A 27,130-nucleotide genomic window follows, 5' to 3' on the forward strand; every position below is an offset into this window, starting at 1 on the left:
ATGGGATATTGAACAGACTGAATTCAGAAGCAGATCCAGCTGTCTAATACTAACTAATGTCAGTAGTTACAGGTTTATAAGATGTAAAGATGCTACTCTATGCAATAGTGGGGAGTGGGGTGGAGATCTGGTAAGGTTATTTTTTCATGTTACTCTGTGTGATGAACTATTTTAAGTGAATTAGTATGATAAATACAGTTACAACCCACATAAAGAAGTTCTTTGGCGTTATCAGTATTTAAGAATGTGAAGCAGTCCTAAAGTCAAAATGTTTGAGACCTGCTCTTTTTAGACTTACCACATTTACCAGCCAAGAGCTGGGCACCAGATCAGGGCCTTGTTAGCAAGGAAGCTACAGGAGGAGTGGGTGTTCCCTGGGGAGACAGCAGTATCTGCTGTGCTTACATTTTTTCTGTCTGTGGTTCTCAACTTGAACTTGCATCAGGGGTAAATTTAAATCACAGTAAAGCTGAAACTCCGACTGCTGGCCCCAGCCCGCATAGTAAGCCTGCGATGGGGATCAAGAACGCGCCAAGGTATTTCCCAGGTGAATCTCATGCTATAGGCAGGGAACTAATGCTGTTTGGGGCGTGGTTTCACAGCAATGGTAGGTACTCTAAGCTGATTTACAGGTTCAGAACTTGAGGTTACACGGTGTTGAATAAAGGTATTTTCATACTTTTAAAATGATATGCTATCTGTTCAAAAATCAGACTCATGCTGTTGTTAACTGACATTGGGACTGTAAGGACTGATACAACACTCTCTAGTCTGACTCCAAGAATTCATGAAAGACTTGGAAATGAGGCTACAAGAGCAGTGAGCGGCACAGAACGAGGTGGATCTAGTTTGACTGCGTGAAGCTTCCGGGAAAGTCCCAGAAGAATTACAGGACGCGTGACTCTGTGTGTTCTGTTCTTAGTCGCTCAGTCCTGTCCGACTTTGCTACCCCGAGGGACTACTAAGTCCGCCAATCTCCCCTTCCAAACACCTGCCTGCCATCCAAGGCCAGCGCCGGAAACGTATTAGCCTGGAGTCACGTGGGCTTCCTCGCAGCAGTTCCGTCTCCCCGGATCGGCCGGAAGTGGCGCGCGCGCCTGCTCAGTGCGCCGGGGGCCCTGTCTAAGCCGCTCCCTCTGAGCCGCCGTACTGTTTCCCGGTGGGGTTGGTGGGGTTGGTGGGGTTGGTGAGGCATGGAGCGGGTGGGCGGCGGCGGCGGCGATTGCTGCGGCTCCTCCTCCGCAGACCCGCGAAGTACCTTCGTGCTGAGTAACCTAGCGGAGGTGGTGGAGCGTGTCTTCACCTTCCTGCCTGCTAAGGCGTTGCTGCGGGTGGCCGGGTGAGGGCAGAGGCGGCGGGAAGCTGACCTCGGGACTTGCCTCGGGCTTGCCTGGGCTGGCGGGTGGGCGGGTACCGTCGGGACCCAGGGCTGACCCCGGCTCCGGACCCCGTGTCCCAGGTGGCGCTCCCATACCCCAGCGCTACCTGCCGTAGTGCTCCCGGGGACCCTTCCCAGAGGAGCCAGTTTCCCCCTACGGTTCTCTCCGCCCCCAGTTCTGCCTCCGAACCGGTGCTACACGCCTCGCCGTCCCGGGGACTCGGGATCCCGTAGCGATCTCCTGCTGTTGAGGTTATGGGTGGTGGCGAGCGGAGGGAGGTCTGTACAGAGAGAGCTGCGGGAGAAAGGGAAGTGAACGTCCGTTCACAGTCCTTTGTGCGTGTGCGTCCCCAGCGTGTGTCGCTTATGGAGGGAGTGTGTGCGCAGAGTGTTGCGGACTCATCGGAATGTGACCTGGATCTCCGCGCTCTCGGCGGATCCCTGCCATCTGGCGCAGCATTGCCTGGTCCGCGTGGTAGCCGAAGAGCTTGAGGCAAGTAAGGGGTGTCGCGTACAGTTCTTTGCAAGTTTGGTGGGTCAGTCGTTGAGATTAAATACTATAAAACAATTCATATATGGTCTGACTTCCCTGGTGGCTCAAGACGGTAAGTTGACCACCTGCAATGCGGGAGACCTGAGTTTGATCCCTGGGTTGGGAAGATCCCTTGGAGGAGGAAATGGCAACTGCCCACTCCAGTTCTTGCCTCGAGAATCCCATGGATAGACTGGCGGGCCACAGTCCATGGGGTCACAGAGTTAAGCACAGCTTCCAGTTCAGGCACGCCAGGCCTTCGTGTCCATCACGAACTTCCGGAGTTTATTCAAACTCATGTCCATTGAGTTGGTGATGCTATTCTGTAATTTAGGGAAAATTTGCTTGGGGCATGAAGACTTTATAAATACCAATTTTAATGACTGCATATTGTAAGGATGTGCCATGGTTTCTTTGACCATTCTCCACGTACTGGGCATTTTCAATTCAGTTCAGTTGCTCAGTCGTGTCTGACTCTGCGACCCCATGGACTGCAGCACGCCAGGCCTCCCTGTCCATCACCAACTCCCAGAGTTTATTCAAAGTGCCATTGAGTCAGTGATGGTATCTAACCAACTCATCCTCTGCTGCTCCCTTCTTTTGCCTTCAGTCTTTCCCAGCATCAGGATCTTTTCCAGTTAATAGGCTCTGCACATCAGGTGGCCAAAGAGGTGGAGATTCAGCTTCAGCATCAGGCCTTCCGATGAATCTTCAGGGTTAATTTCCTTTAGGATCGATTGGTTTGATCTCTGCAGTGCAAGGAATTTGGACTTCTCCAGCACCACAATTTGAAAGCATCAGTTTTTCTGCACTCAGCTTTCTTTATGGTCCAGTCCTCACATCGGTACATGACTACCTGAAAAACCATAGCTTTGACTATACAGATCTTTGTTGGCAAAGTGATGTCTCTACTTTCTAAAACGCTGTCTAGGTATAAGTGTACCACATTTATATCCATTTCATCTCTGTGAGCACCTAGGTTGCTTCCATCTCTTGGCTATTGTAAATAATGCTGCAGTGCATCAGTTCAGTTCAGTCAGTCACTCAGTCCTATCCTATTCTTTGTGACCTCATGGACTGCAGCATGCCAGGCCTCCCTGTCTATCGCTAACTTGTGGAGTTTACTCAAACTCATGCCCTTTCAGTCGGTGATGCCATCCAAACGTCTCATCCTCTGTAGTCCCCTTCTCCCACCTTCAGTCTTTCCCAGCATCAGGGTCTTTTCTAATGAGTCAGTTCTTTGCATCAGGTGGCCAAAGTATTAGAGTTTTAGCATCAGCATCAGACCTTCCAATGAATGTTCAGGATTGATTTCCTTTAGAATGGACTGGTTGGATCTCCAAGTCCAAGGGACTCTCAAGAGTCTTCTCCAACACCACAGTTCAAAAGCATCAATTTTTCGACACTCAGCTTTCTTTATAGTCCAATTCTCACATCTATACATGACTACGGGAAAACCAAAGCTTTGACTAGATGGACCTTTGTTGGCAAAGTAATGTCTCTGTTTTTTCATATGCTGTCTAGGTGGGTCATAACTTTTCTTCCAAGGAGCAAAGGTCTTTTAATTTCATGGCTGCAGTCACCATCTGCAGTGATTTTGGAGCCCAGGAAAATAAAGTCTATTACAATTTCCACTCTTTCCCCATCTATTTGTCATGAAGTGATGGGACCAGATGCCATGATCTTAGTTTTCTGACTGTTGAGCTTTAAGCCAAATTTTTCACTCTCCTCTTTCACTTTCATCAAGGGGCTCTTTATTTCTTTACTTTCTGCCATAAGGGTGGTATCATCTGCATATCTGAGATTATTGATATTTCTCTCGGCAATCTTGATTTTAGCTTGTGCTTCATCCAGCCCAGTGTTTCTCATGATGTACTCTGCAGAGAAGTTAAATAAGCAGGGTGACAATATACAGCCTTGACGTATTCCTTTCCCTATTTGGAACCAGTCTGTTGTTCGATGTTCAGTTCTAACTGTTGCTTCCTGATCTTCATACAGATTTCTCAAGAGGCAGGTCAGATGGTCTGGTATTCCCATCTCTTAGAATTTTCCAGAGTTTGTTGTGGTCCACACAGTCAAAGGCTTTGGCATAGTCAATAAAGCAGAAGTAGATATTCTTCTGAAACACTCTTGCTTTTTCCATGATCCAGTGGATGTTGGCAGTTTGATCTCTGGTTCCTCTACCTTTTCTAGCTTGAACATCTGGTAGTTCACGGTTCACGTACTGTTGAAGCCTGGCTTGAAGAATTTTGAGCATTACTTTGCTACCGTGTGAGATGAGTGCAATTGTGCGGTAGTTTGAGCATTCTTTGGCATTGCCTGACGTTTTCCAGTCCTGTGGCCACTGCTGAGTTTTCCAAACTTGCTGGCATATTGAGTGCAGCACTTTCACAGCATCATCTTTCAGGATTTGAAATAGCTCAACTGGAATTCCATCACCTCCACTAGCTTTGTTCATAGTGATGCTTCCTAAGGCCCACTTGACTTCACATTCCAGAATGTCTGGCTCTAGGTTGGTGATCACACCATTGTAATTATCTGGGTCGTGAAGATCTTTTTTGTACAGTTCTGTGTAGTTTTGCCACCTCTTCTTAATATCTTCTGCTTCTGTTAGGTCCAGACCATTTCTACCCTTTACTGTGTCCCATCTTTGTGAGAAATATTCCCTTGGTATCTCTCATTTTCTTGAAGCGATCTCTAGTCTTTCCCATTCTGTTCTTTTCCTCTATTTCTTTGCATTGATTGCTGAGGAAGGCTTTCTTATCTCTCCTTGCTATTCTTTGGAACTCTGCATTCAGATGGGTATATCTTTCCTTTTCTCCTTTGCCTTTCACTTCTTTACTATTCACAGCTATTTGTAAGGCCTCCTCAGATGACCATTTTGCCTCTCTGGATTTCTTTTTTGGGGGGATGGTCTTGATCCCTGCCTCCTGTACAGTGTCATGAACCTCCATCCATAGTTCCTCAGACACTCTGTCTATCAGATCTCATCCCTTGAATCTATTTGTCGCTTCCACTGTATAATCGTAAGGGATTTGATTTAGGTCATACCTGAATGGTGTAGTGGTTTTCTGTACTTTCTTCAATTTAAGTCTGAATTTTCCAATAAGGAGTTCATGATCTGAGCCACAGTCAACTCCTGGTCTTGTTTTTACTGACTGTATAGAGCTTCTCCCTCTTTGGCTGCAAAGAATATAATCAGTCTGATTTCGGCATTGACCATGTGGTGAGGTCTATGTGTAGAATGTTCTCTTGTGTTGTTGGAAGAGGGTGTTTGGTATGACCAGTGCATTCTCTTGGGAAAACTCTATTAGCCTTTGCCCTTCTTCATTCCGTACTCCAAGGACAAATTTGCCTGTTACTACAGGTATTTCTTGACCCCCTACTTTTGCATTCCAGTCCTCTATAATGAAAAGGACATCTTTTTTAGGTGTTAGTTCTAAAAGGTCTTGTAGGTCTTCTTAGAACTGTTCAACTTCAGCTTCTTCAGCGTTACTGGTTGGGGCATAGACTTGGATTACTGTGATATTGAATGATTTGCTTTGGGAACGAACAGAGATCATTCTGTCGTTTTTGAGATTGCATCCAAGTACTGCATTTCAGACTCTTTTGTTGATTGTGATGGCTATTCCATTTCTTCTAAGGGATTCTTGCCCACAGTAGTAGATATAATGGTCATCTGAGTTAAATTCATACATTCCAGTCCATTTGAGTTTGCTGATTCCTAAAATGTCGATGTTCACTCCTACCATCTCCTGTTTGACCACTTCCAATGTGCCTTGATTCATGGATCTAACATTCCAAGTTCCTATGCAATATTGCTCTTTACAGCATATATCTTATCAAAATAGGTTTGTTTTTTTTCCCTTCAGAAAAATACCCAGAGGTGGAATTGCTGGTCAAATGATAGTTCTGATTTTAGCTTCTAAAATCTGTATGGAAACACAAAAGACCCTGCATAGCCAAAACAACCTTGAGAAAAAAGAGCAAGGCTGGAGGTATCATGTTCCATGATTTCAAACGATATTACAGTAATCAGAACAAATTTTAGGGTTGTTTGTTGTGGTTTTGTGGAAATGTCACTGGTATGTTAGGGATTGCGCTGACTGTGTAGATGACACTGGGGCATATGGTCGTTTTCACAGTGTCGCTGCATTTGGTGACCTCAGGATATTGTTCACGTGTGCCATCTTCAGTTTCTTTCATCGGTGTCTTAAGATTTTCTGAGTGTAGGTCCTTTAAATCTTGGTTATTTTACTCCTAGTTATTTTATTCTTTGGGGATTATTTTCTTTGTTTCTCTTTCTGATAGTTCATTGTTAGCGTATAGAAACACAACCAATTTCTGTATATTAATTTTGGATCCTGCAACTTTACTGAATTCATTTAATAGCTGTAATAGTTTTTTTGGTAGTGTCTTAAGGGTTTTCTATGTGTAGTAGTATGTTATCTGCAGACAGTGGCAGTTTTACTTCTTCCTTTCAAATTTGTATCGTTTTGTTTCTTTTTCTTGTCCGATTGCCACGGCTGGAACTTGCAGTACTATGTTGAGAGTAAGTGGCAAGAGCGGGCATCTTTGTCTTTTTCCTTATGTTATGAAATGTTTTCGTTCAGCTTTGCACTGTTGAGTGTGATTTTTGTCCTATATGTAGATGTGTGTTCCCCCTGTCTCCAGTTTGTGCAGTTATTTTCATAAATGGACACTGAGTAGTGTCAAAAAATTTTCTGCATTTATTGAGATGACCAGGTATTCTTCATTTTGTTAATGTGGTGTATTACATGGACTGATTTGCATACATTGAACTATCCTTGCATCCCTGGGATAAATTTCACTTGATCATGTGCATGACTCTTTTAATGTATTATTGAATTTGATGTGCTGATTTTTTTTAAGAAGTTTTGAATCTTTGTTCATCAGGGATATTAGCTTGTATTTTTCCTTTTTTGTGGTGTCTTTATCTGGTTTTGGTACAGGGTATATGTCATGAGTTTGGAAGCCGTTCTTCCTCTTCATTTTTAGGGAATAATTTGCGTAGAGTAGGTGTTAACTCTAAATGTTTGGTATAGAATTCACTGGTGAAGCTCTATGGTCCTGAACTTTTGTCTGTTGGGAGTTTTTAAATTTCTGATTCAGTTTCATTGTCAGTAATTGGTTTGTTCATATTTTCTGTTTCATTCTGATTCACTCTTGGAAGGTTATGTGTTGCTAGAAGTTTATCCCTTTCTTCTAAGTGTTTATCTTGTTGGCGTATAGTTGCTCATAGTAATCTCTTTGAATCTTCTTGTATTTCTCTGGGGTCAGTTGTAATATCTCCTTGTTCATTTTGTTTTATTGATTTGGGCTCTTTCTCTTGATGAGTATGGCTAGTTTTTTAGTTTTATCTTCACAGAACCAGCTCTTAGTTTCTTTGATCTTTTTTTATGATTTTACTGTCTCTATTTCATTTATTTCTGCTCTAAGCTTTATGATTTTTCGGCTAACTTTGGGTTTTTTGTGTTCTTTTTCTAGTTCATTTAGGTGTAAGATTAGGGTTTTTAAATTGTGGCTTTTCTTGTATTCTGAGGTAGGCTTGCATTGCTGTACACTTAGCTCTTAGAACCGCTTTTGCTGCATTCCACAGATTTGGGGTTGTGTTTACATTTTCATTTGTCAGCAGGTATTTGATTTCTTCAGTTGCCCATTGGTTACTTAGTTGCATATTTGGCCTACCAGTGTTTTGTTTCGTTGTGGTTAATGTCTAGTCTCATAGTCTTGTGGTCCGAAAAGATTCTTGATATGATTTCTGACTTCTTAGTTTATTGAGACTTGTTCTGTGGCCTAGCATATCATCTATCCTTGAGAATGTTCCAGGTACACTTGAAAATAATGTGTATTCTGCTGCTTTTGTATGGAACGTTCTATATGTTATATCTGTTGAGTCTATCTGTCCTAATGTATTGTTCAAGGCCAGTGTTTCCTATTGATTTTCTCTCTGGATAATCTGTTTACTGATATAAGTGGGGTGTTAAAGTTCCCAACTATTGTGATGTTACTGGCACTTTCTCCCTTTGATTCTGTTTGCTTTATGTATTTAGGTGTTCTCTTTCTGGGTGCATATATATTTACAATTGTCATATCTTGTGGTATCAATCTCTTTATCAAAGTAGTGCTACCTGTCTTGCTTTTCATATCCATTTCCATGGAACACTTTTTCTCCATCCCGTTACTCTTAGTGTGCGTCTTTAGATCTGAAGTGAGTTTCTTGTAGGCAGCATATATATGGGTCTTATTTTTTTTTACCCATTCAGCCAGTCTGTGTGTTTTGTTTGGAGCATTTAGTTCATTTACATTGAAAGTGATAATAGATTAAGTGCGTACTTATCCCTGTTTACTGTTTTCTGATTGTTGATGTAGTTCCTTTTTCCCTTCTTTTGCTTGCTTCCGTTGTGATGTCATGACTATCTTTAGTGTTAAGTTTGGATTCCTTTGTCCTCTGTGTGTGTGATTATTTTAAGGTGGTGATTCTTAAGTTTGAACACATTCAAACTAACGTGCATCCACCCCCAGCCTTAATTATTTTTGACATCGTAGTTTCCCTTTTTTTGGTTTCTGTATCCCTTAACAACTTTTTGTGGATATTGATGATTTTACTCTACTTTTGTCTTTTAACTTTCCTTCTAGATGTTTATATTTCCAGGTGAGATGTTTAGAGAAGTCTCTTAAACATTTCTTGTAAATTCTACTTAGGGGTGCTGAACTCAGGTTTTGCTTGTCTGTGAAACTCTTTATTGCTCTTTCAAATCTGAATGATAGCCTTGCCGAATAGACTACTCCTGAGTGTGGGTTTTTTCCTTTCATCACATCGAACATACTTTGCTGCTCCCTTCTGCCCTGCAAAATTTCTGCTGAAAAGTCAACTGACCATGTTATGGGAGTTCTGTTGTACATAACTAGTTGTTTTTCTCTTGCTGCTTTTAAGAGTCTCGCTTTAAGTTTTGCCTTTTGAATTATCATGTGCCTTGGTGTGGACCTCTTTGAATTCTTCTTGTTTGGGATCTGTGCTTTCTGGATCTGGATATTCCTTCCCCAGGTTAGGGAAGTTTTTAGCTATTATTCTTCCAGTAACTTCTCTTGTCACTTTCTTTCTCCTCAACTTCTGGGATTCCTATAATGTGAATGTTAGTACTCTTGATGTTATCCCAGAGATTTTTTAAACTACTGTCAGTTAAGATTTTTTTTTTCTTTTTCTTTTCAGCTTGAGATGTTTCTACTACTCTTTTACTTCACTCATCCGTTTCTCTGTATCGTCTAATCAACTGTTGATTCCTTCTAGTGTAGCTAAGTTTATTGCAGCTACTGTATTTCTCAGATCTGATGGTTCTTTATAAGTCACTCTTGAGCTCCTCACTGTGTTCATCCATTCTTCTCCTGAGTTCATTGAGCATCTTTATGATCAGTACCGTGAGCTCTGTATCAGGGAGATCGCTTACCTCATTTCACTTAGTTCTCCCTCTGGGATTTTGTTTTGTTCCTTCATTGGGAACATACTCCTCTGTCACCTCATTTTTCCTGATTTTCTGTTTTTAGTTCTTTATATCAGGTAGATCAGTTACGCTTCCTGATCTTGGAGAAGCAGGAGATGGCCTAGGGGGTCCAGAAGCACAGTTCACTCTGATCACCAGAGCTGTATCCTCTAGGAGTACCCCTAATGTGGGCTGCGAGGGTTCATCTCCTGTGGCAGAGCTGACTGCTGTGGGTGTGCTGGTAGGCAGGGCTGGCCCCCAAGCCCGGTTGGCTGCCAGGAGCTCATGTGGAGGTGCCAGCTGCTGGCGGGTGGAGTTGGGTTCCAGTGAAGTTGGCTTTGTGGCCGAGGGAGGACCAGGGCTGGTAGGTAGGTAAGCTCGTGGCACTCATAGGCTGGAGGAGGGACTCCACGGTGGTGCTAGCGGCATCAGGGTCCTCCTGGTAGAACACGCTCCCCAGAATGGCTGCGGCTAGCATCTCTGTCCCTAGGGGAGAGTCCTCGTTGCCTCCTGCTTTTCCAGGAGGCTCTCCAAGATCTGACCCAGCCTCCTTTCAAATTACTGCCTCTGCGCTTGGACTCAGAGCATGTGAGATTTTGTGTACACCCTTTGTGAATAGAGTCTGTTTCCTCCAGCCCTCTGGCTCTTCTGTACACAAGCCTTCCTGGCCTTCGGAGCCAGAGGTTCTGGGGCCTCATCTGCCTGGCTTTAGGACCCATGGGCTGGGGGTCCAGTGTGGGGCTCGGATCCCTTGCTCCCTGGGGACAGCCTCTGCAGTTGTGATTACCCTCACATCTGTAGGTTGCCTGTTCAGGGTGTGGCCTACTCCGGTTTCCCCCTTCTGCCTTCTCGTGGGGATTCCTGCTGTATGTCTTCAGCTGAGGAAATTTTTTTCCATTAGTCGTGAGGTTGTTCCCATCAGTAGTTCCTCTGTAAATAATTGTAAATTTGGAGTTTATGTGGTAGGATGTGGGCTGAAGGTCTTATTACTGTTATCTTGCCCCCTACTCCCCCAAATTATATTCTTTGAAGATGCCTTGTGGACCACGGAAACTATATCCATAGTTAATTTTCCAGCCCTGAGGCCACTACAGGGTCATCATTGTCTCAGTATCTTTTCTGAGTTTGTCTATATGGAATCTGCTCCAAAACAACCTAACTTTCCCAGATCCGCATTTCTTTTTCATTTAACTGCTATTGAGGCTTTGCTGAATGCTGTCTTCTTCCTTCCATTTTGATAGTAAAAATCTTTGAAAGTAACCAGCTTAGGAGGAAAACTATGTTCACCCTTTTCATTCAGTTGAGCTGTCTTGCCACTTGTCTGTTATATGTATTTTGGTGGAAAACATGAGTCTGAATAAGCCCAGGTTGTAAGGGCTTACAGCTGTCCCTCACAAGAGATAAGGCACAAGCAGGAATGACTGGGATGTCAGGGGCGTCACATACGAGGGCAGAGGTCCTCAGGATGTCAGGGGTGTCACATACGAGGGCAGAGGTCCTCAGGATGTCAGGGGTGTCACATACGAGGGCAGAGGTCCTCAGGATGTCAGGGGTGTCACATACGAGGGCAGAGGTCCTTAGGAAGTCTAGGAAAGGTTTTGTGGAGTGCGGCACGTAGCTCTTTCTTAGGAGAAAAACAATCTTCAGCAAAAGGAAGAAAGCTGCAGAAGGATAAAGACAGAAGTGAGCTTGTCCAGATAATGGTGAGCGAGAGATTCCTGTGGGAAACTAGTCGGCAAGCCAGAAATGAAGGCCTGGATTATCTAATTGGCAAAGAAAAGAGGAGCGATGCAAGTCTGTATTCTTTTCCTCTGTTGCCGAGCTGTTTCTATTGCTGTGATACCTGTTCACATAAAGCCAGTGGAATCTTTTGCTGGTACTTAATGTTTTTGTCTAAGAGCTTAAATTATTGTGAAAGTGAACTTCTTCAGTCAGGCTGGAATGAATGTGACCTGAAGAAATAATATATGTTCAACAGATGAATGAACTGAAAATGAAAGAGCGTAAGTGAAAAATGAGTGAGTAGATGGACTCAAAACACCAGCACTGACCTGAAGAAAGGTAGGGCAGCAGCAGTTTGGGTCAGGGCAGAACTTGAAAGCTCCACAAAAGCATCTGTAGACTTGCGTGATCAAATTCTGTTTTTTTTGTTTGTTTGTTTCCTTTTTTCCTTTGCAGAATGTCCATATATTACCACAGACAGTTCTTTACATGGCTGATTCGGAAAATTTCATTAATCTGGAGGAGTGTCGTGGCCATAAGAGAGGTGAGCATCAAAGGAGAAAGTTGTGGATTTGTTCGCTTCCTTATGTACCTCTGTTGGAGCTAGGTACTGTTTTCATCCTGAGAGTTACTGCCTTTCTGAGGCTCTGGGCCTGTTCCCTGAAGAATGCATGAATATAGTTGTCTCTGAACTTTTGAGGAACCGTTTGCTTCAGAGATTGCAAACCTTGCAGGCTAAAGATTCAGAGATTCTATCCAGAGATTCTAAACCTTGTGGTACAGTTGACACAAGTTCTTTGGAAAGGTGTTTCCTCATTTTGAAATACTTGCATGTGCAGGCATTTGTTTTTTACTATTAAAACAGAATGTCTGTCTTTGGCCGTTCAAGCCTTTCATTGCGTTGGATGAGCATTTACCAAATGGTCATTCTCTGGCAGGACTGTGCATTCTTCTTGGCCTCCTAAGTGAAGAGGCAGACGGTGTCCCGTGATGGGCACACTGACCCCAGAGTTAAGACTCAGTGGATTATCATTGTGTGATTTGATTCCAGATGACTGTGCTCTAGAAAAGTCATGATTTCATATCAGCTTAACAGAAACAATAGTAAATCTGAAATTCAGCTGCTACTGCTGATGTCATTGAAGCAAAAGCAGTATGTGAACAACTGGAAAAGACAAACTGGCAATGCTGAAGGTCAGATTTAGAATTTAACATATAAAACAGGGACTCACAACAACAACAACAACAACAAAACACGACTTTTGTTTTTAATCAAAGCTTTTAGACGTCCTTGTAATGTGTTCTAGTGTAAAGTGACTTAAAATGTAATATTTGCTTTTATTTTCCTCATCAAATTTGACCTTAAGTGGATGACCTGGATAATCTTCTTCTGTATTACTGCAGCCAGGAAAAGAACTACTATGGAAGCAGCGTTTGCCCTTGAGAAGCTCTTCCCAAAACAATGCCAAGTCCTTGGGATTGTGACCCCAGGAATTGTAGGTAAGAGAATACCAACTTGATTTCCTGCCTTTCATTAATATGGGGTCCTATGGATCGGTGGGTTATTTGTAGCTTAAAGCAGATTTATGTTTTTGGCCATCCAAAGTACAATAAAGTTAGGCTTATATACCTTCAAGTTATATTTGACGTACATTCATGTTCCTTAGGTTACTGTGGTTAATATTTTCAAGTCTCAGGGTTGTCCATATAAGCTGTGTGTATTAATAATTCATATCTTCCCAGTAGCCATTCAGAGGAAGACAAAGATCTCATTCCTCCTCTCTTCAAATCAGAAAGTATTAGTGAGAATTCTCACTCCTGGCAGTTCAGCCAGAACTGTTCCTGGTGGGTGGAGGTGAGGTTGGCCTGGATAGGAGCTGCCTTTGACCTGCCTCAGACACTTCTCTTCCTCTCCTTGGCTGCCACTCTTTGAAGCTTATAGCGTGAAGTTTTTTTCTAGGTTTGCTCCTGGTGAATGTTTGCTACTTTTAATTATTTTTGACTGTTCTCTAGCTCGTGTGGGAATGAGAGCCTGTTGAGGCCATCATGGTCCAGTGGCTCCGATCCCCGGGTGGAAACCCCAGCTGTACCACTCAAGTGTCTGCATGACGTTGAGCGAGTTCACTGACCTCATGGAGCTTCAGTTTCCCCATCTCTGACATGGGGTGACTGACAGTACCTTTCCCAGAGAGTCTGAGCAGTCAGTGAATTACACACGTGCAGTATTTAGACCAGAGGCGTGTAGTCAGCAGTGAGTAAATGGTAGCTATGATCCTTTACTTTGTTGCACTCAGTAGTACTCCATAACTGGCATTTTTAATCTTCACTGAGAGACTTTTGATTGGATATTAAGTTCTGTGCAAGGAAGTACAAAGGATTTCAAGTGCTCACAGGCAAGTAGGGGTAAATACATGGTTGATGGGAACTGTCTCGTGTAATTACCTCCTACTCCTATATTATTATATCAGCCCCGTCATCACAAATTTTGTTTCTCATTGGATTGAAAAATGATGGCAGTGACTGATTTTAACTCTTAATTTTTGCTTAAATGAGTGATCTAGTTACCCATTATTAGTTATTATCAAATGCGTCTATAGAAACAGCTTTGAGTTCTTACATAATTTTGTTGGGCCTCTGTGCGGGCAGTCATGCTGCCTGCTGTGACTTCTTCAAAGCACGACCAGGTAGAAAGTCTAAAATTTGAGTTGGGGGTCAGCGACAGGAGAGGGCAGGCAGACCCGGGCGACACCCTTGCCTCCGTGACCCCATAGTGAGGGGTGGGCAGTCTACCTGAAGTCTTCCTCTCACACTCAGAGCATTGCACATCTTTCTCCCTAAGTTCCCGTGTTATCTTGATGTTGGGAGGGAGTATCATTCCCGCTCCCTTTATTCGGGACCTGGACCCACTCCACTCTGCCCGCTGATTCTTGTTCCCCTGCAGCTGAGTGCTGTCTTTGAGCCAGTTCCACACCTGTCACAGCAACGCTTCCACCACGACAGCTGATTGGATTCCTTTTTCTTAGGCTACAATTAGTAACTATTTCTAAAACAGCCATTGGTGATAACTTTTTTTGAAGTAGAATTGCTGTAAAGTTATAATTACTACCTCCCCAACTTTTTATTTGGAAAAACCTCAAATCTATAGAAAAGGTGGTAGAATAATAGAATAGTACAATAAACACCCATATGCCTTCATCTAGTTCACCATTGTGAAAAACATGTGCTTCTTCTGTGTTTATGAAAACATTTCTTTCTAAATAGTTTGAGAGTAAACTGTAGGCATCATGACCTTATACTTCTAAAAATGTGAAAGCTGAGAAGTTTTTCCTTGGGTATTGGCCTATTATCTCATTGATTATGCTAGTAAACTAAGCCACAGTTACCTAGGTGTGGCTGGGTAATTTATATGAGCTGAAATGTCTGTCTTCATTGAATTTGTTCACAAAATTGTTTAACTTCTTTCCTAGTGACACCAATAGGATCACGTAGCAATCGACCTCAGGAAATAGAAATTGGAGAATCTGGTTTTGCTCTATTATTTCCTCAAATTGATGGAATAAAAATAAAGCCCTTTCATTTTATTAAGGATCCAAAGAAATTAACACTAGAAAGGCATCAACTCACTGAAGTAGGTAAGTTGTTATGTTACCATTAGTTGCCCATATTGTTGATTGATTTTGTTTGTTCCCGAGAGTCTGAATTAAGTACAAGTTACTGCAGATGTGGACAGTTCAAACTAGTGATTAACAGAGGCTGGTGCAATATTTTTGATCCACTTTTTAAGTTATTTCACTTACATTAAAACCTGAGAGAACTAGAGATGAATTTTCCACAAATACTCCATTGATAAAAACTCACTTGTATTAAATTTTGAAGGACTTCTTCCTCTTTGAATATTTTCTTATCATTTTGTCCTGTTTTGTTTTTTGAAGGTGAAAAGTTTAAGGTTTTATTTCTCTTTTGTGATAGTAATAAGCATTTGTTTAAAAAAAAAACTAGAAGGTACAGGTTAGTTCAGTATCGACTAATTAGAAAGAAATAAGTGTGATGAATTTGATAAGTTTTAGAGATAGTATAAGTTAAAGCAAAGTCTGTCAGACAAAGGTTTACTAGGAAATACCAGGCAGGAGACTTGGCTGATGTAGACAGGTCATGCATGAGAGTTGATAAAAAGGGTTGGCTCAGTTTCTAAGCACTAATGAGAAAGCTTAATTTAATATAGTAAGCATTAAACTGACTGTTGAAGCAAAGCAGTGCTAAGGCCTGTCATCTACCTCTGCGGGTGAACTGATTGGGGCTAACTTGTTGGGGGAGCTCGTTTGGCCTTTGACTCGGTGCTTCTGCTGAAGGTCCTGTGGTTTCTTCTTGTCTGCTGTCTCTTGTTTTTTGTCCGGAAGTGAGTGTGGTGCCTCCTGGGCATGCTCTCTTCTGTTTTAAAGCAGCCTGGGGATCCATGGTCGAGGTCTTCGTGGTAGTGCTGCTTGAAGCTAGAGGCCTAGTTTTGTCCATTTATAAGAAAGACTCAAAATTTTGAGTGGGAGTAACCATCTATTTTATAATCAAATAGTTATTAGGTTTGTGTTAGACCTTGTTTGCATTGTGGCTCTAAGTACAAGAATCAGAAAACTGATGGAAAGAGTCCCGCATTCTTCTGCTCTGTGACGTGATTTTATTGGTGTCCTTTCCCTGAACTGTTTGCTGTCAAGAGTTTTGACTTATTCCAAGACATTGTTTTCATGCTGTTCATGACCTTCTGGAAACAGGCTTTGCCTAGATTGAGATGCTAATCTCTATTCTTTCCCGTACTGTTTTTCATACTTCTCTGTTTGGACTGTTGCCTTGTATGTGGACAGGAAGATGAAGGCATTTGAGGTGGGCAGGGAGGGAGTGGTTGGAGGCTGGGATGTGGGCACCCCTTCTCCACAGAGCGCCAGCCTGCAGCCCTGAGCCAGACACCCAGAGCAGCTCGTCAGCCATGTTCTGTGGCCGTGGACGGCACCCCGTTCCTGCAAGTGTCCACAGGCTCAGCACACTTTCTCTAAAGGCCAGGCAGTGACTGTTCCAGGCTTAGCCAGTCACGCAGCCTAGTGGCATCTATCCAGCTCTGCCATTGGAGCACAGAAGCAGCTGTAGACAGTGCACCAAAAATCAGCTTTGTTCCAGTAAAACTCTCTATGCAAAGGCAGGGGGCCAGATTTGGCACCTGGGCTGTGTTCCTCTGCATTGTAGACTTGGCTGCTCTGAGTAGAAGGTGGTGTGTGGAAAGCCTGGGGTGAATAAACAAAGCCCCCTCAGCCTCCTGCGAGATGGGCAGTGTCTCTGTGGGCAGGGACCTCGCATGAGATTAGTCCTTGTAGACCTTGTACATAGGGTGTGTCATAATCAGACCCACCCTCCCAGGACATATTACTTTATATATATAAATATACATATATATATAGGAGAAGGCAATGGCACCCCACTCCAGTACTCTTGCCTGGAAAATCCCATGGATGGAGGAGCCTGGTGGGCTGCAGTCCATGGGGTCGCGAAGAGTCGGACACGACTGAGCGACTTCACTTTCACTTTTCACTTTCATGCATTGGAGAAGGAAATGGCAACCCACTCCAGTGCTCTTTCCTGGAGAATCGCATGGACAGGGGAGCCTGGTGGGCTGCCGTCTACGGGGTCGCACAGAGTCGGACACGACTGAAGCGACTTAGCAGCGGCATACACATAAATAATACACACACACGGCGGCCACACACCCTGGTTACGTTCTTTTTGAAGAACTTACAAAAATGGCACGTTTTTTAAAAGAGGCGTGGTGGTGGTTTAGTCGCTAAGTTGTGTCCGACTCTCGTGACCCCATGGACTGTAGCCCACCAGGCCCCTCGGTCCATGGAATTTCCCAGGCAAGAATACTGGAGTGGGTTGCCATTTCCTTCTCCAGGGGGTCTTCCCTACCTGGGATCAAAGTCCGATCTGCATTGCAGCCAGATTGCTTACCGATTGAACCACAAGTGAAACCCTAAAGAGACACAGGTTGTTCTGAGATATGTATGGTATCCACCCCGTGTTAAAAAATAGTCTCTGGAATGAAAAAAAATCTATAGATATACACGTGTAGATGGGCCAGCACTTGATTCTTTGGAAGTGAAAGCAGAAACACGCATGTTCCGTAACAGCCAGTGTTGGTGCATTGGAAACTGTTCGTGTGCAGCTCCTCCGCCAGTCTGGCATGTGCGGGGCTGTGGAGATGCCTCCTGGGGCTCCCCGTTCAGCAGGCCAGGCCGACTTTGAATGCAGTACACCGATGTGTGAGTGTCACCGAGTGGACGCACTGAAGTGCTGGGAAACATAAGCACGGGACTTAATCCACCCTGGGGTCTTGGGAAAGTGACATTTGGGCAGAGCCCGGAGGAGGAGTGAACTGGAGTGGGCAGGGGTCCCTCACATGTGGAGTCAGGAAGAGGATCGTAGAAGTATTGTGCCTTCTTTCCAGGTTATGGACAAAAACAGATCAAAGGACAGGAAATAGAAAGAGCCTGGCAGCTCACCTTCGGGACTGCTGTGCAGCCACTGGCTCATTTATGAAATGTAAGGAATTCCAGTGTGTCTGGAGAACGATGAGATGGAAGGTGGGGGAGTGTGGTGTGAGCCAGGAGGCAGGCTGGGGCCGGCTCTGCCTTGTAGGGACACACTAAGGATTTTTACATACATAAGGGCAGCGGCAAGCCGGGACTCGAGGCAGAGGAGGGACACGGCCAGCTAAGTCTTCTGAAACTGCCCCTCTGGCTGTGGTGTGATCAGTTTGGAGGGACACAAGAGAGGCTGTTGTGGTTGTGGCAAGTGGAGCTGTGGAGACATGGATGGATTCACGATGAAGTTTCGAGGTGGAATCGAGGTTGAGGTGATGGATTAAAATGTTGGGAGTTGAAAATGAGGATGGTGACAGTGTTGTTACCTGAGTTTCTGCCACGGTGGGCATGCTGAGGAGCGGAATAGACGGGGACAGAGGTCAGAAGAGCCAGATTACCAGCTCTGAGTTGGACACATTGAATCTGAGATGGGAACATTGATTCGACAGTTAATACGTGGATCTGAAGCTCAAGAGAATGGTCTCAACCACAGATGGAAATTTGGGAACACCAGGTAATTTAAAGGTGATTGAAGAAACAGGAGCTGGCACAGTAATTGGAGGAGGAGGGGAAGGAGGTTCAGCAGCTGATGTTGCTTATTCATGGTTGACACTGACGTGATGCCAGCATGTCCCTCCCAGCAGCCATTCCCTTCTCCAGGGTATCTTCCCAACCCAGGGATTCCCAGGTCTCCCGCAGTGCAGGCGGATTCTTTGCCAGCTGAGCCACCAGAGAAGCCCAAGAAGACTGGAGTGGGTAGCCTGTCCCTTCTCCAGCGGATCTTCCCGACCCAGGAATCGGACTGGGGTCTTCTGAATTGCAGGCGGGTTCTTTACCAGCTGAGCGACCAGGGCATTGTTCCCTGTGCTGTGAATCTTTGTTGCTTGCTGTGTACCTGCTTAAAGTAATTATCGGCACTCTACATGCATTTAGATTATATCACTTTCAAATAGTTCTTAAAAGAGCTGTCTTCAGAAAGAGGTTTCTCTAAAAAGAATAGAAATCTGAACACACAGACCTAGAGATTTTTCAGGCAGTTCTGGCCAATCTTTGGAATAGTTCTTCATAGTAGGCTTTCCTGAATCTGATGCTGGTCTTGGTGTCTAGATTTTAGTTTTTTCCTTTTAACCTTCTAGCTTGATCATATCTGTAATGAATTTATATTCTGCCTTATTTCAGAATGAATTTAAGGCAGCTTACAAAAAAGATATGTAGACGGTCTGTGGAGGAATTCTGAGCTGAGGCTCGCGTGTAGGAGGGGCATGGGGCAGCCAGGGCCATGGGTAGTACCTGAGGTGCAGGTTTGCCGAGCCGGGACAGAAGTAGAACTCGACGCAGTCTTCCGAGAACTGTGATAAATTCTAGTGGATCCATATGCCCTTACAGTAAATAGGTTGAGTTTTTCAAGCTGTTTTGTACCATGTCTCTCTATGAACACCAGTGGCATCACCCCAACTCTGATTCCTTAAAACAACAGTGGTAGGATCCAAACCAATGAGGTCTGGTCACTGAGCGCTGTGTGCAACTGAACAGTGTTTAGGGCTGCCAAAGGAATGGGTAGCCCACGCGCCCTTCAGGCACTCAGTCTGCTGACTTCCGTCTCTTGCTGGATTTCCAGGAACAGGGAACTGGAGATCACTGGTTGAGTGTGTCGTCTGCCCAGCAAACATCAGAGCTGGGAAGATGGCTAGCCCGCTTTCTTGAAGTTGAAAGTTCTGAGACACTTGTACCGAGTAGAGGACCCCCTCGTTTCACCAGAGGCAGGACTGAAGGCAGTGCCAGGATTTACCTCAAAGTGAGCTGGGTGGTCATCTTCTCAGGCTTGTTTATCTTAGACCTCTCAATGTTGAGTGGCGTGGCGTTTGAACCTTCCTTCCGGTATATGATAGAGACCTGTCTGCCTTGACAGGCAGCCAGCCTGGGCTACGGTGGACTTGTTCTCTAAGTTCAGTGGAGGGAAGTGAGTCTGGTTTCTAAATTAGTGTGTTTGCGTGGTCTGCTATAGAACGAGACCACTGGAGGAAGACATTGAAAGCACTGGGTATGCAGTGGCTGAATGAGGGTGGTGCCTAGTCAGCAACTGTAAGAGTCTAGAGCTTAGAAAACAGTAGGAAGGGGAGAGATTAGAAGTCTTTAGGTTTCTGAAACTTAAAACTGAGAGTCGAGATGTGGGTCTAGTCTGCTAAGATGTCCTGGGCCAGTCACTTTCTTGAGATTAGCAGCCTTTATTTGTAAAATAAGACTACACTGTTGACCCCACAGGCCTCTTCTAACTCTAAACAGTCATTCTGGGAAAAAAAAAAAAAAAAACCCACATTTTCTGAAAATTTGCTGGCCTGGTCTGTGTGGAGAAAAAGAGCCTTTAGTAATGGTTTGGGGTCTTGAAAGTACTGGCTTTTACTAATATTCTTCTTACTCTCCCTGCAATGTGGGTTTCCCTGGTGGCTCAGACAGTAAAGAGCCTGCCTGCAGTGCAGGCGACCAGGTTCGATCCCTGGGTCGGGAAGATCCCCTGGAGGAGGAAATGGCAACCCACTCAGGTATTCTTGCCCGGGAAAACCCATGGTTGGAGGACCCTAGGCAGGCGACAGTCCATGGGGCACTTTCTTACTCTCCAAAGCAGTGATGCGCTGTGGAGAGAATTAGAAATGGACCAGAGGCAGTCTCCCTAGAGAAGTCATTACTTCGTGTTAGGAACTGGTCGTTCACCTCCGCCCCACCCCAGTCTGCTTGAGTGAGCTTTACTTCAGGCAGCCTTTATCCTGTGAAGATGGAAGTCCTCTGGCTGAGTCAGTGGATACTCGAATGGGGGGTCAGGTGTTTGATTTTTTTTTCTTTTTCCTGCCCCAGAGCCAGCTGTTTGTCAGCTTTTAAATTGATGATAGTCTATGAACAGGGTGCCAGAGGCGCATAGGAAAGCCTGGGAGCTTGTCGGGGATGTGTGTGCCCTGCCTCCTGGCCGGCTTGTGCTGCCCTCTAGTGGTAGCTGCTTTTCATTCCAGAATTACATCCCAGAAGGGCTCCAGAATTGAGTGTTTCCCTGCTTTGGAATGAGTTTCCCATGGTTAATCCACCTTCTCTCTCCTGGAATATGTGGATAAGGCCTGTATTATAATGGTGTTTTGGTTTCCTAAGGCTGCTGTAACAAATTACCGCAAACTTCAGTGGCTTAAAGCACCATTTATTCTGTCACAGTGCAGAAGGCCAGAAGGCTGCAGTCAGGGTGTTGGTGGAGCTGCTTCCTCTGGCGGCTGCGGGGGCGGGATCTCTTTTCTCTTCCTCCTTCTGGTGCCACTGATGTTCCTTATGGTTGCATCGTTTCAGTCCCTGCTTCTGAGGTCACATTGCCTCTTCTGTCTGTTCTCTAGTAAAGATACTTGTGTAGTATTTAGGGCCTACCTGGACAATTCTGATGATCTCATCTCAAGATCCTTAATCACATCTGCACAGACCCTTTTCCCAAGTTAGGTCACATTCTTCGTTCCTGGGAATGTGGTGGGGAGATCACATTCAACCCTCCACAGGTGGTTAGTGGCGTCTCATTTTCTCTGGACGTTTAAATTCCCACTGCATCTAACTCTGTTCTGTAAACCAGTGTTCCCTCCCATGCCAGGTGGCGGCCTGAGTGGAGATGGCTTGTACCCAGGCCCACCAAGGGATGCTGCTCAGTTACACAGCTACTTCCTTATTTGTGTTGAATGTTGACTATATTATTTTCAAATAGCCATTTAATTTTCTTAATGGTTAAAAATTAATTATAGCAAAGGTTTTGAGTAATGTTAGAGCTTGCAACAGAGAAGGCAATGGCACCCCACTCCAGTACTCTTGCCTGGAAAATCCCATGGACGGAGGAAGCTGGCAGGCTGCAGTCCATGTGGTCGCAAAGAGTCAGACACGACTGAGTGACTTCACCTTCACTTTTCACTTCCATGCATTGGAGAAGGAAATGGCAACCCACTCCAGTGTTCTTGCCTGGAGAATCCCAGGGACGGGGGAGCCTGGTGGGCTGCCGTCTGTGAGGTCGCAGAGTCGGACACAACTGAAGCGACTTAGCAGCAGCAGAGCTTGCAAAAAAAATGGAAGACTTGACAGCTTACACACTAAGTTGCACTTAACTAGGCATATAAGATATTAGCAAGAACATTTCATTTTGAAAAATAATTCACAATTCCTTTTTAAGGATTTCTTTCAGAGACTCTCTTTTTAAAATGGTCACTCTCCGTTGTTCTGCAGGTCTTGTCGATAACCCTGAGCTTCGTGTGGTCCTTGTATTTGGCTATAACTGCTGTAAGGTGGGAGCCAGTGATTATCTGCAGCGAGTCGTCAGCACGTTCAGTGATATGAATGTCATCTTGGCTGGAGGCCAGGTGGACAACCTGGCATCACTGACTTCTGAAAAGTATGTCTGATGTGCTTTTGGCTTCTTCTGCATGTGATGGGTTATGTTCTCAGCTTTACATTACTTTGGGTTTTTTAAAAAATCATGTTTAAAGGATTGCTAATAGTTCATTCCATTTTGCAATAGACATAGGTTGAAGGGCTTACACAACGTAATTCTGCTTATCTTTGAAGAACAAAACTTACATATGTTATCCTTTTAGGAATTTATTCTTAGTTGGACTTACACTCTCCTTAAAATTGACTTTCTGCATTGTTTATTGCATTTCCTTGATGGCTCCATCACTCTGTAACTGCCGCATATCACTTCCTCTCTGGTTCTGTTCTCCTCTAAAGGAAATGTGTGGTTCAGTAGCACAGCTTTGTGGTAAAACTTCTTGGAGCCTCCAGTACTGTGCTCAGTACTTTGGATCTTTTAGAGGGAAGGGTAATACTGTTACTTGTGGCAGTTCTTAAATACATTTGGCCACAGAACCTTTTGTACGTAAAGCATCTTGCAGGCCTACTGGTATTATTCAGCACACATTTTTTTAAAATATTGTATTAGATTTTTAAAAAAAATTTTATTGGAGTATAATTGATTTACAATGTTGTGTTAGTTTCAGGTATAAGCAAAGGGGATCAGTGATACATATATCCACTCTTTTAAGATTCTAGTCCCATTTAGGCCATTAGAGTGTTGAACAGGCTCCCTGCGCTATATAGTTACCTGCTTTATATGTAGTAGTGTGTGTGTGTCAATCCCAGCCTCCCAGTTTATACCCCGCCTTCCCCCTTGATAACCCTGTTTGTCTTCTACATCTGTGACTATTTCTGTTTTGTAAATCAGTTCGTTTGTACCATTTTTTCAGATTCCATGTATAAGCAATATTACTTGGAACACATTTTGGGAAATACATACTAGATCTTTTGAAAGGCTTTTTCAAGTTCAAAAATGATATCTCTTTGATTTTATTACTAAGGCGTCTGTTTTCAAAGATAAAAATATTTGCTCTTCTATCTTGAACCATTACTACTTTTCCATTTCCAATGAAAGTATGTAGTATTTTGAGTTTCAGCTGATTAAGTGGACATAAATACCAGCTGTTCCCAAAAGGAAGAAAATGAAACATTCCTCCCGACCCCAAATATTTCCTGCAGACCTCGTTATTTCTGTATTCATTCTTAGTATTTGGATCCTAGAGCAGTGACATGGAGACAGACTGTTAGAGATCAGTATCTTTAAGAGCAATTTAAATCATCCTAGTCATAATCTCCATCCTGGTTGTCAGCACTGACAGGTCAGGGAAAGCAGATGCTAAGTTGAGTTTCTTGGAACTTGAGGAAGAAGGGAGGAAAGCCAAGTGCAGTGAACTCTGAGCACTGGATTTCATGCATAAGTATACCTGATTCTTGGTAGCTGTCTGTGGGCTATTTCCCCTCTTGTTTAATCTTCCTTACTGTCTTTTACTTTTAAATTATATACAGATGGGGCAGTGGTGATTTAACTTACAGTTTATCTTTGAAATGCCAACTCATTCAGACATGTAACATCTGAGATGCTGGCCAGTTAGTTTAGCATGGCTGCCTGTATATAATATACCCTTTATACCTAATATGGGGAAATACACCCTCCAGCAATCATTACCTTTTACGTGACCCATTAGTGTGGTCTTTACACTGTGTCATTGAGTAAGGGAAGTCACTGAGTGTCTATCAGTGCTTCATTTTAATGGTGTCCAGATATAAACCCCTCTCCCTCTGAAAAAAAGATGACTAATTCTTTTAGGCAGGAGACACCTGTTGCCATTGTATACCGACGAGGAAATGTAATAAAGTTAAAGGAGCAGCAGCAGACTCAGAAGATGGATTCTGCCCCTCAGAAACTGGTTTTGCCACTGGTTAGCCTTAAGGCACTTACTGCTTAAGCCTTTTAAGTCTCAGTTTCTTATTAACCCAGTGAATCCTGCCAGTTCACAGACTTAGATGTTGCTAAGCCTGATAAAAAAAAGGTACTTGCTTGGTTTCCCCCAGTGGGTGTTAACAACTTTATTAACACTGTTTATATTTTCTTTAGTAACCATAAAGTATTTATATTAAAAAATGCCAGGTAAATAGAAACAAAATATATGATTTTTCCCTTCAGATTAAACTAAATTATTGGCTCAAAGCAATAAATAAGACACAGCAATGTAACCTGTTTCTTTATGGACCAAATAGAAGAGAGCTAAAACTTCTGGAATTATGGGTTCTAATAAAATTATCCTTCATGAGTGAATATTTAATACACCTCTTTTAAAATTTGACAAGCTGAGGTAGGGGACAAAAAGGTACTGAAGCTGTAAATAATGCCAAAAGCTTCAGCATTGTATATATGAGTAAAGTTGTAAGGTTCCTTTTTAAGGAAGAGGGTAAGGTGAGGATGCTCTGTGCCCCTCTAAAGCTCAGGCTGGATTTTAGAAATCTTTGTCGTGATGCATTGGCCCCTTTGTATCTGTGACTGAAGAAATAATTGCTTTCTTCTCCACAGATCTGCCTTCTGCATTCTTTCATTGTATTAATTTCAGTAGTTTCATTTTTAACCCTTTCTACCTTACCTCTGGTCGGGGAGAGAGCACCTCAGACTAACCGTAAATTAAGGCGGCACTGCTCAACCAGTGAGAATTGGGAGGAGCTTGCTTTCTTCCACACTGTAAACCTGAATTGTGTTTCATGACACGTTGCCACTTTTCTGATTTCATTTCCTAGGAGCCCCCTGGACATTGATGCCACTGGTGTGGTCGGACTGTCATTTAGTGGACAGCAAGTCCAGGGTGCCACAGTGCTTCTCAACGAGGATGTCAACGACGAGAAGGCTGCTGACGCTGCCATGCAGCGCCTCAAGGCAGCGAACATTCCGGAGCAGAACACCATCGGTTTCATGTTTGCATGCGTCGGCAGGGGCTCTCAGTATTACAGAGCCAAGAAGAATGTGGAGGCTGATGCATTTAGAAAGTTTTTTCCTAGTGTTCCTTTATTTGGCTTCTTTGGAAATGGAGAAATTGGATGTGATCGCATAGTCACTGGGAACTTTATATTGAAGAAATGTAATGAGTTTAACTACAATGATCTATTTCACAGCTATACAACAATAATGGCACTGATTCATCTTGGGTCATCTAAGTAAAGCCACCTGTAAAGTGGCTTTCACAATATATAACTTGTAGGCTCTGCCTTTTCTGGAAAATGGAAACTTGGGAGGTGTATATTTCAGACAGAAGAAACTTTATATGTATCTGTTTTGTAGCTTTGACACTCTAAAGATTTTTTTGGTAGTTTTTAATGTATTAGAGGAAGGATAACTTTGTATATAACATAACGGGGACCCAGAGTTGAGAACTTTTGCATCAGGCACAAGCGAACCGATTATGACTATTGCACCAGGCTGTGTGACTGCTGTATGACAGGACTTGACATAGTCTTCTGCATGGAAAGACTGAGAAAGGACCCATCACTGGAAGGAGAGCTGAGACATTCCATGACTACCTCTGCAGTGTGAGATGATCTTTCAGCAGAATCATGAAGATTTTTTTCTTCCTTAATAAAAGAGAAAACTATACAGACGGCTTGATCAATTTTTCTCTGCTTTACAGTTTCACCATGCTTTTCAGAAGCTGTAACAAAATTATCACTGACTTTTTACTTGATAAGTATTAAAGAACTGTTTCATTTTAGTACTCTATAAAGTTGCTTAGTCAAATGAACTGCCAAGACTAATCCATATTCTATTATAAGGGAAAACATTTTCCTTTTCCCTCAATAAAGACATTGCAACATGGACAAAGGATCGAGGCTAGAGTCACACTTGGGTATCAGCTGCTGCCTTTGTGTGCTAGAGTCCTTGAAGAGTAACTGCTGACCTTAGTCACTCACTGTAGCCCTCAGGGCATAGTCACCAGCAAATAAACATCAGTGTTGAGATTGAAAAAAAAAAACCGCATCGGAAGATTCTTTTTTCATCTACTTCTATATAGCTAGTTGGCAGATCAGGCAATTACATCACCTTTCTTTGATTTTATACCAATATAACATACCTTGGAAACTCAGATAGTTGTGGTTGTGTTATGTTGCCCAGCTGTGTTCAACTCTTTGCAACCCCATGGACTGCAGCATGGTGGATTTCCCTGTCTTCCACCATCTCCTTCAGCACTTTTAGTGAGTGAGTAAAGGAAACTAAGGGGAAAACCCAGAATGATGGTGTCTGTCAGCTAGCAAATCCTGGCACATTTCCAGTAACAGGACTGTCAAGTTTAAATTTCTAATTATTTGTAAATATATCAAAATAGGTGCAGAGAATACCAGTTTTCTCCTGATACCATTCTTTCCTGTTCACACAGATAACACCTTTGGTTTTTAGCTAGGCACATGCACACCAGAATAAAGACTACATTTCCTAGGCTCCCTTGCAAGTATGACTGTTCAGGGCAGTGGAATGTGAGGGAAATGGTAATATTTCCTTTAACAGTATGACCGTTTTTGTTTTGCTTTCCTTTATTCGGTGCTGTTGCTTAGAAGTGGGTGTGAGAGTGAGCCATCTTAGACTCCACAGCAGAGTCAACGCTGTTTTGTGGAGGAGAACCACACAGAACAGTATCCACACAGTGTTTTGTTGAAGTGCATAACTGATCTGGACTGCCTCTCTTTAGGCTGTTTTACAAGACAGAAATTAAAATCAGTCTTGCCTAAGCCACTTGTTTTTTTCCCAGGTCTTTGTGATAGGACATCTGTATTAGCATATTCTAATGCAGTATGATGTAATGTATGGCCCTTTTGTAACAGTCAGTAGTTCTAACAGGATAGAAGGAAACTTGCAAGGTAAGTGAAATCAAAATATATGAACATTCACACTTTTCTGTTTTTAATAACCAATTTTTGCTCCAAAAGATTTTCTTTCTGCTGTTTATATGAATGATGAAAATACTTTAAAGTTTCTTTAAATTATGATTATCCTCAATATTAG

General features: G+C 43.3%; 2 protein-coding genes across 2 annotated transcripts in view; one reads left to right on the plus strand and one right to left on the minus strand.

Moving 5' to 3' along the window:
• NRG4 (neuregulin 4) overlaps positions 1-27,130 on the minus strand; it is a 186,047-nt gene that overhangs the window by 40,814 nt on the left and 118,103 nt on the right. The window lies entirely within an intron of this gene.
• On the plus strand, positions 1,092-26,856 carry FBXO22 (F-box protein 22). The gene is made up of 7 exons (XM_018066094.1): positions 1,092-1,339; positions 1,733-1,871; positions 11,591-11,678; positions 12,539-12,634; positions 14,602-14,766; positions 21,988-22,153; positions 24,880-26,856. The coding sequence occupies exons 1-7, from the start codon at positions 1,194-1,196 to the stop codon at positions 25,295-25,297; spliced, it is 1,218 nt and encodes a 405-aa protein (XP_017921583.1). The 5' UTR covers positions 1,092-1,193; the 3' UTR covers positions 25,298-26,856.

Source organism: Capra hircus, chromosome 21 (genome assembly GCF_001704415.2).
Source record: "Capra hircus breed San Clemente chromosome 21, ASM170441v1, whole genome shotgun sequence".
NCBI classification, from domain to species: domain Eukaryota; kingdom Metazoa; phylum Chordata; class Mammalia; order Artiodactyla; family Bovidae; genus Capra; species Capra hircus.

Excerpts from the sequence above, each read along its gene's own strand:
- FBXO22 (XM_018066094.1), top strand. The coding sequence starts at position 1,194 with ATGGAGCGGGTGGGCGGCGGCGGCGGCGATTGCTGCGGCTCCTCCTCC. Across the intron at positions 14,767-21,987 it reads GCATCAACTCACTGAAGTAG|GTCTTGTCGATAACCCTGAG; the intron begins GTAAGTTGTTAT and ends GTTGTTCTGCAG. Across the intron at positions 22,154-24,879 it reads GCATCACTGACTTCTGAAAA|GAGCCCCCTGGACATTGATG; the intron begins GTATGTCTGATG and ends TTCATTTCCTAG.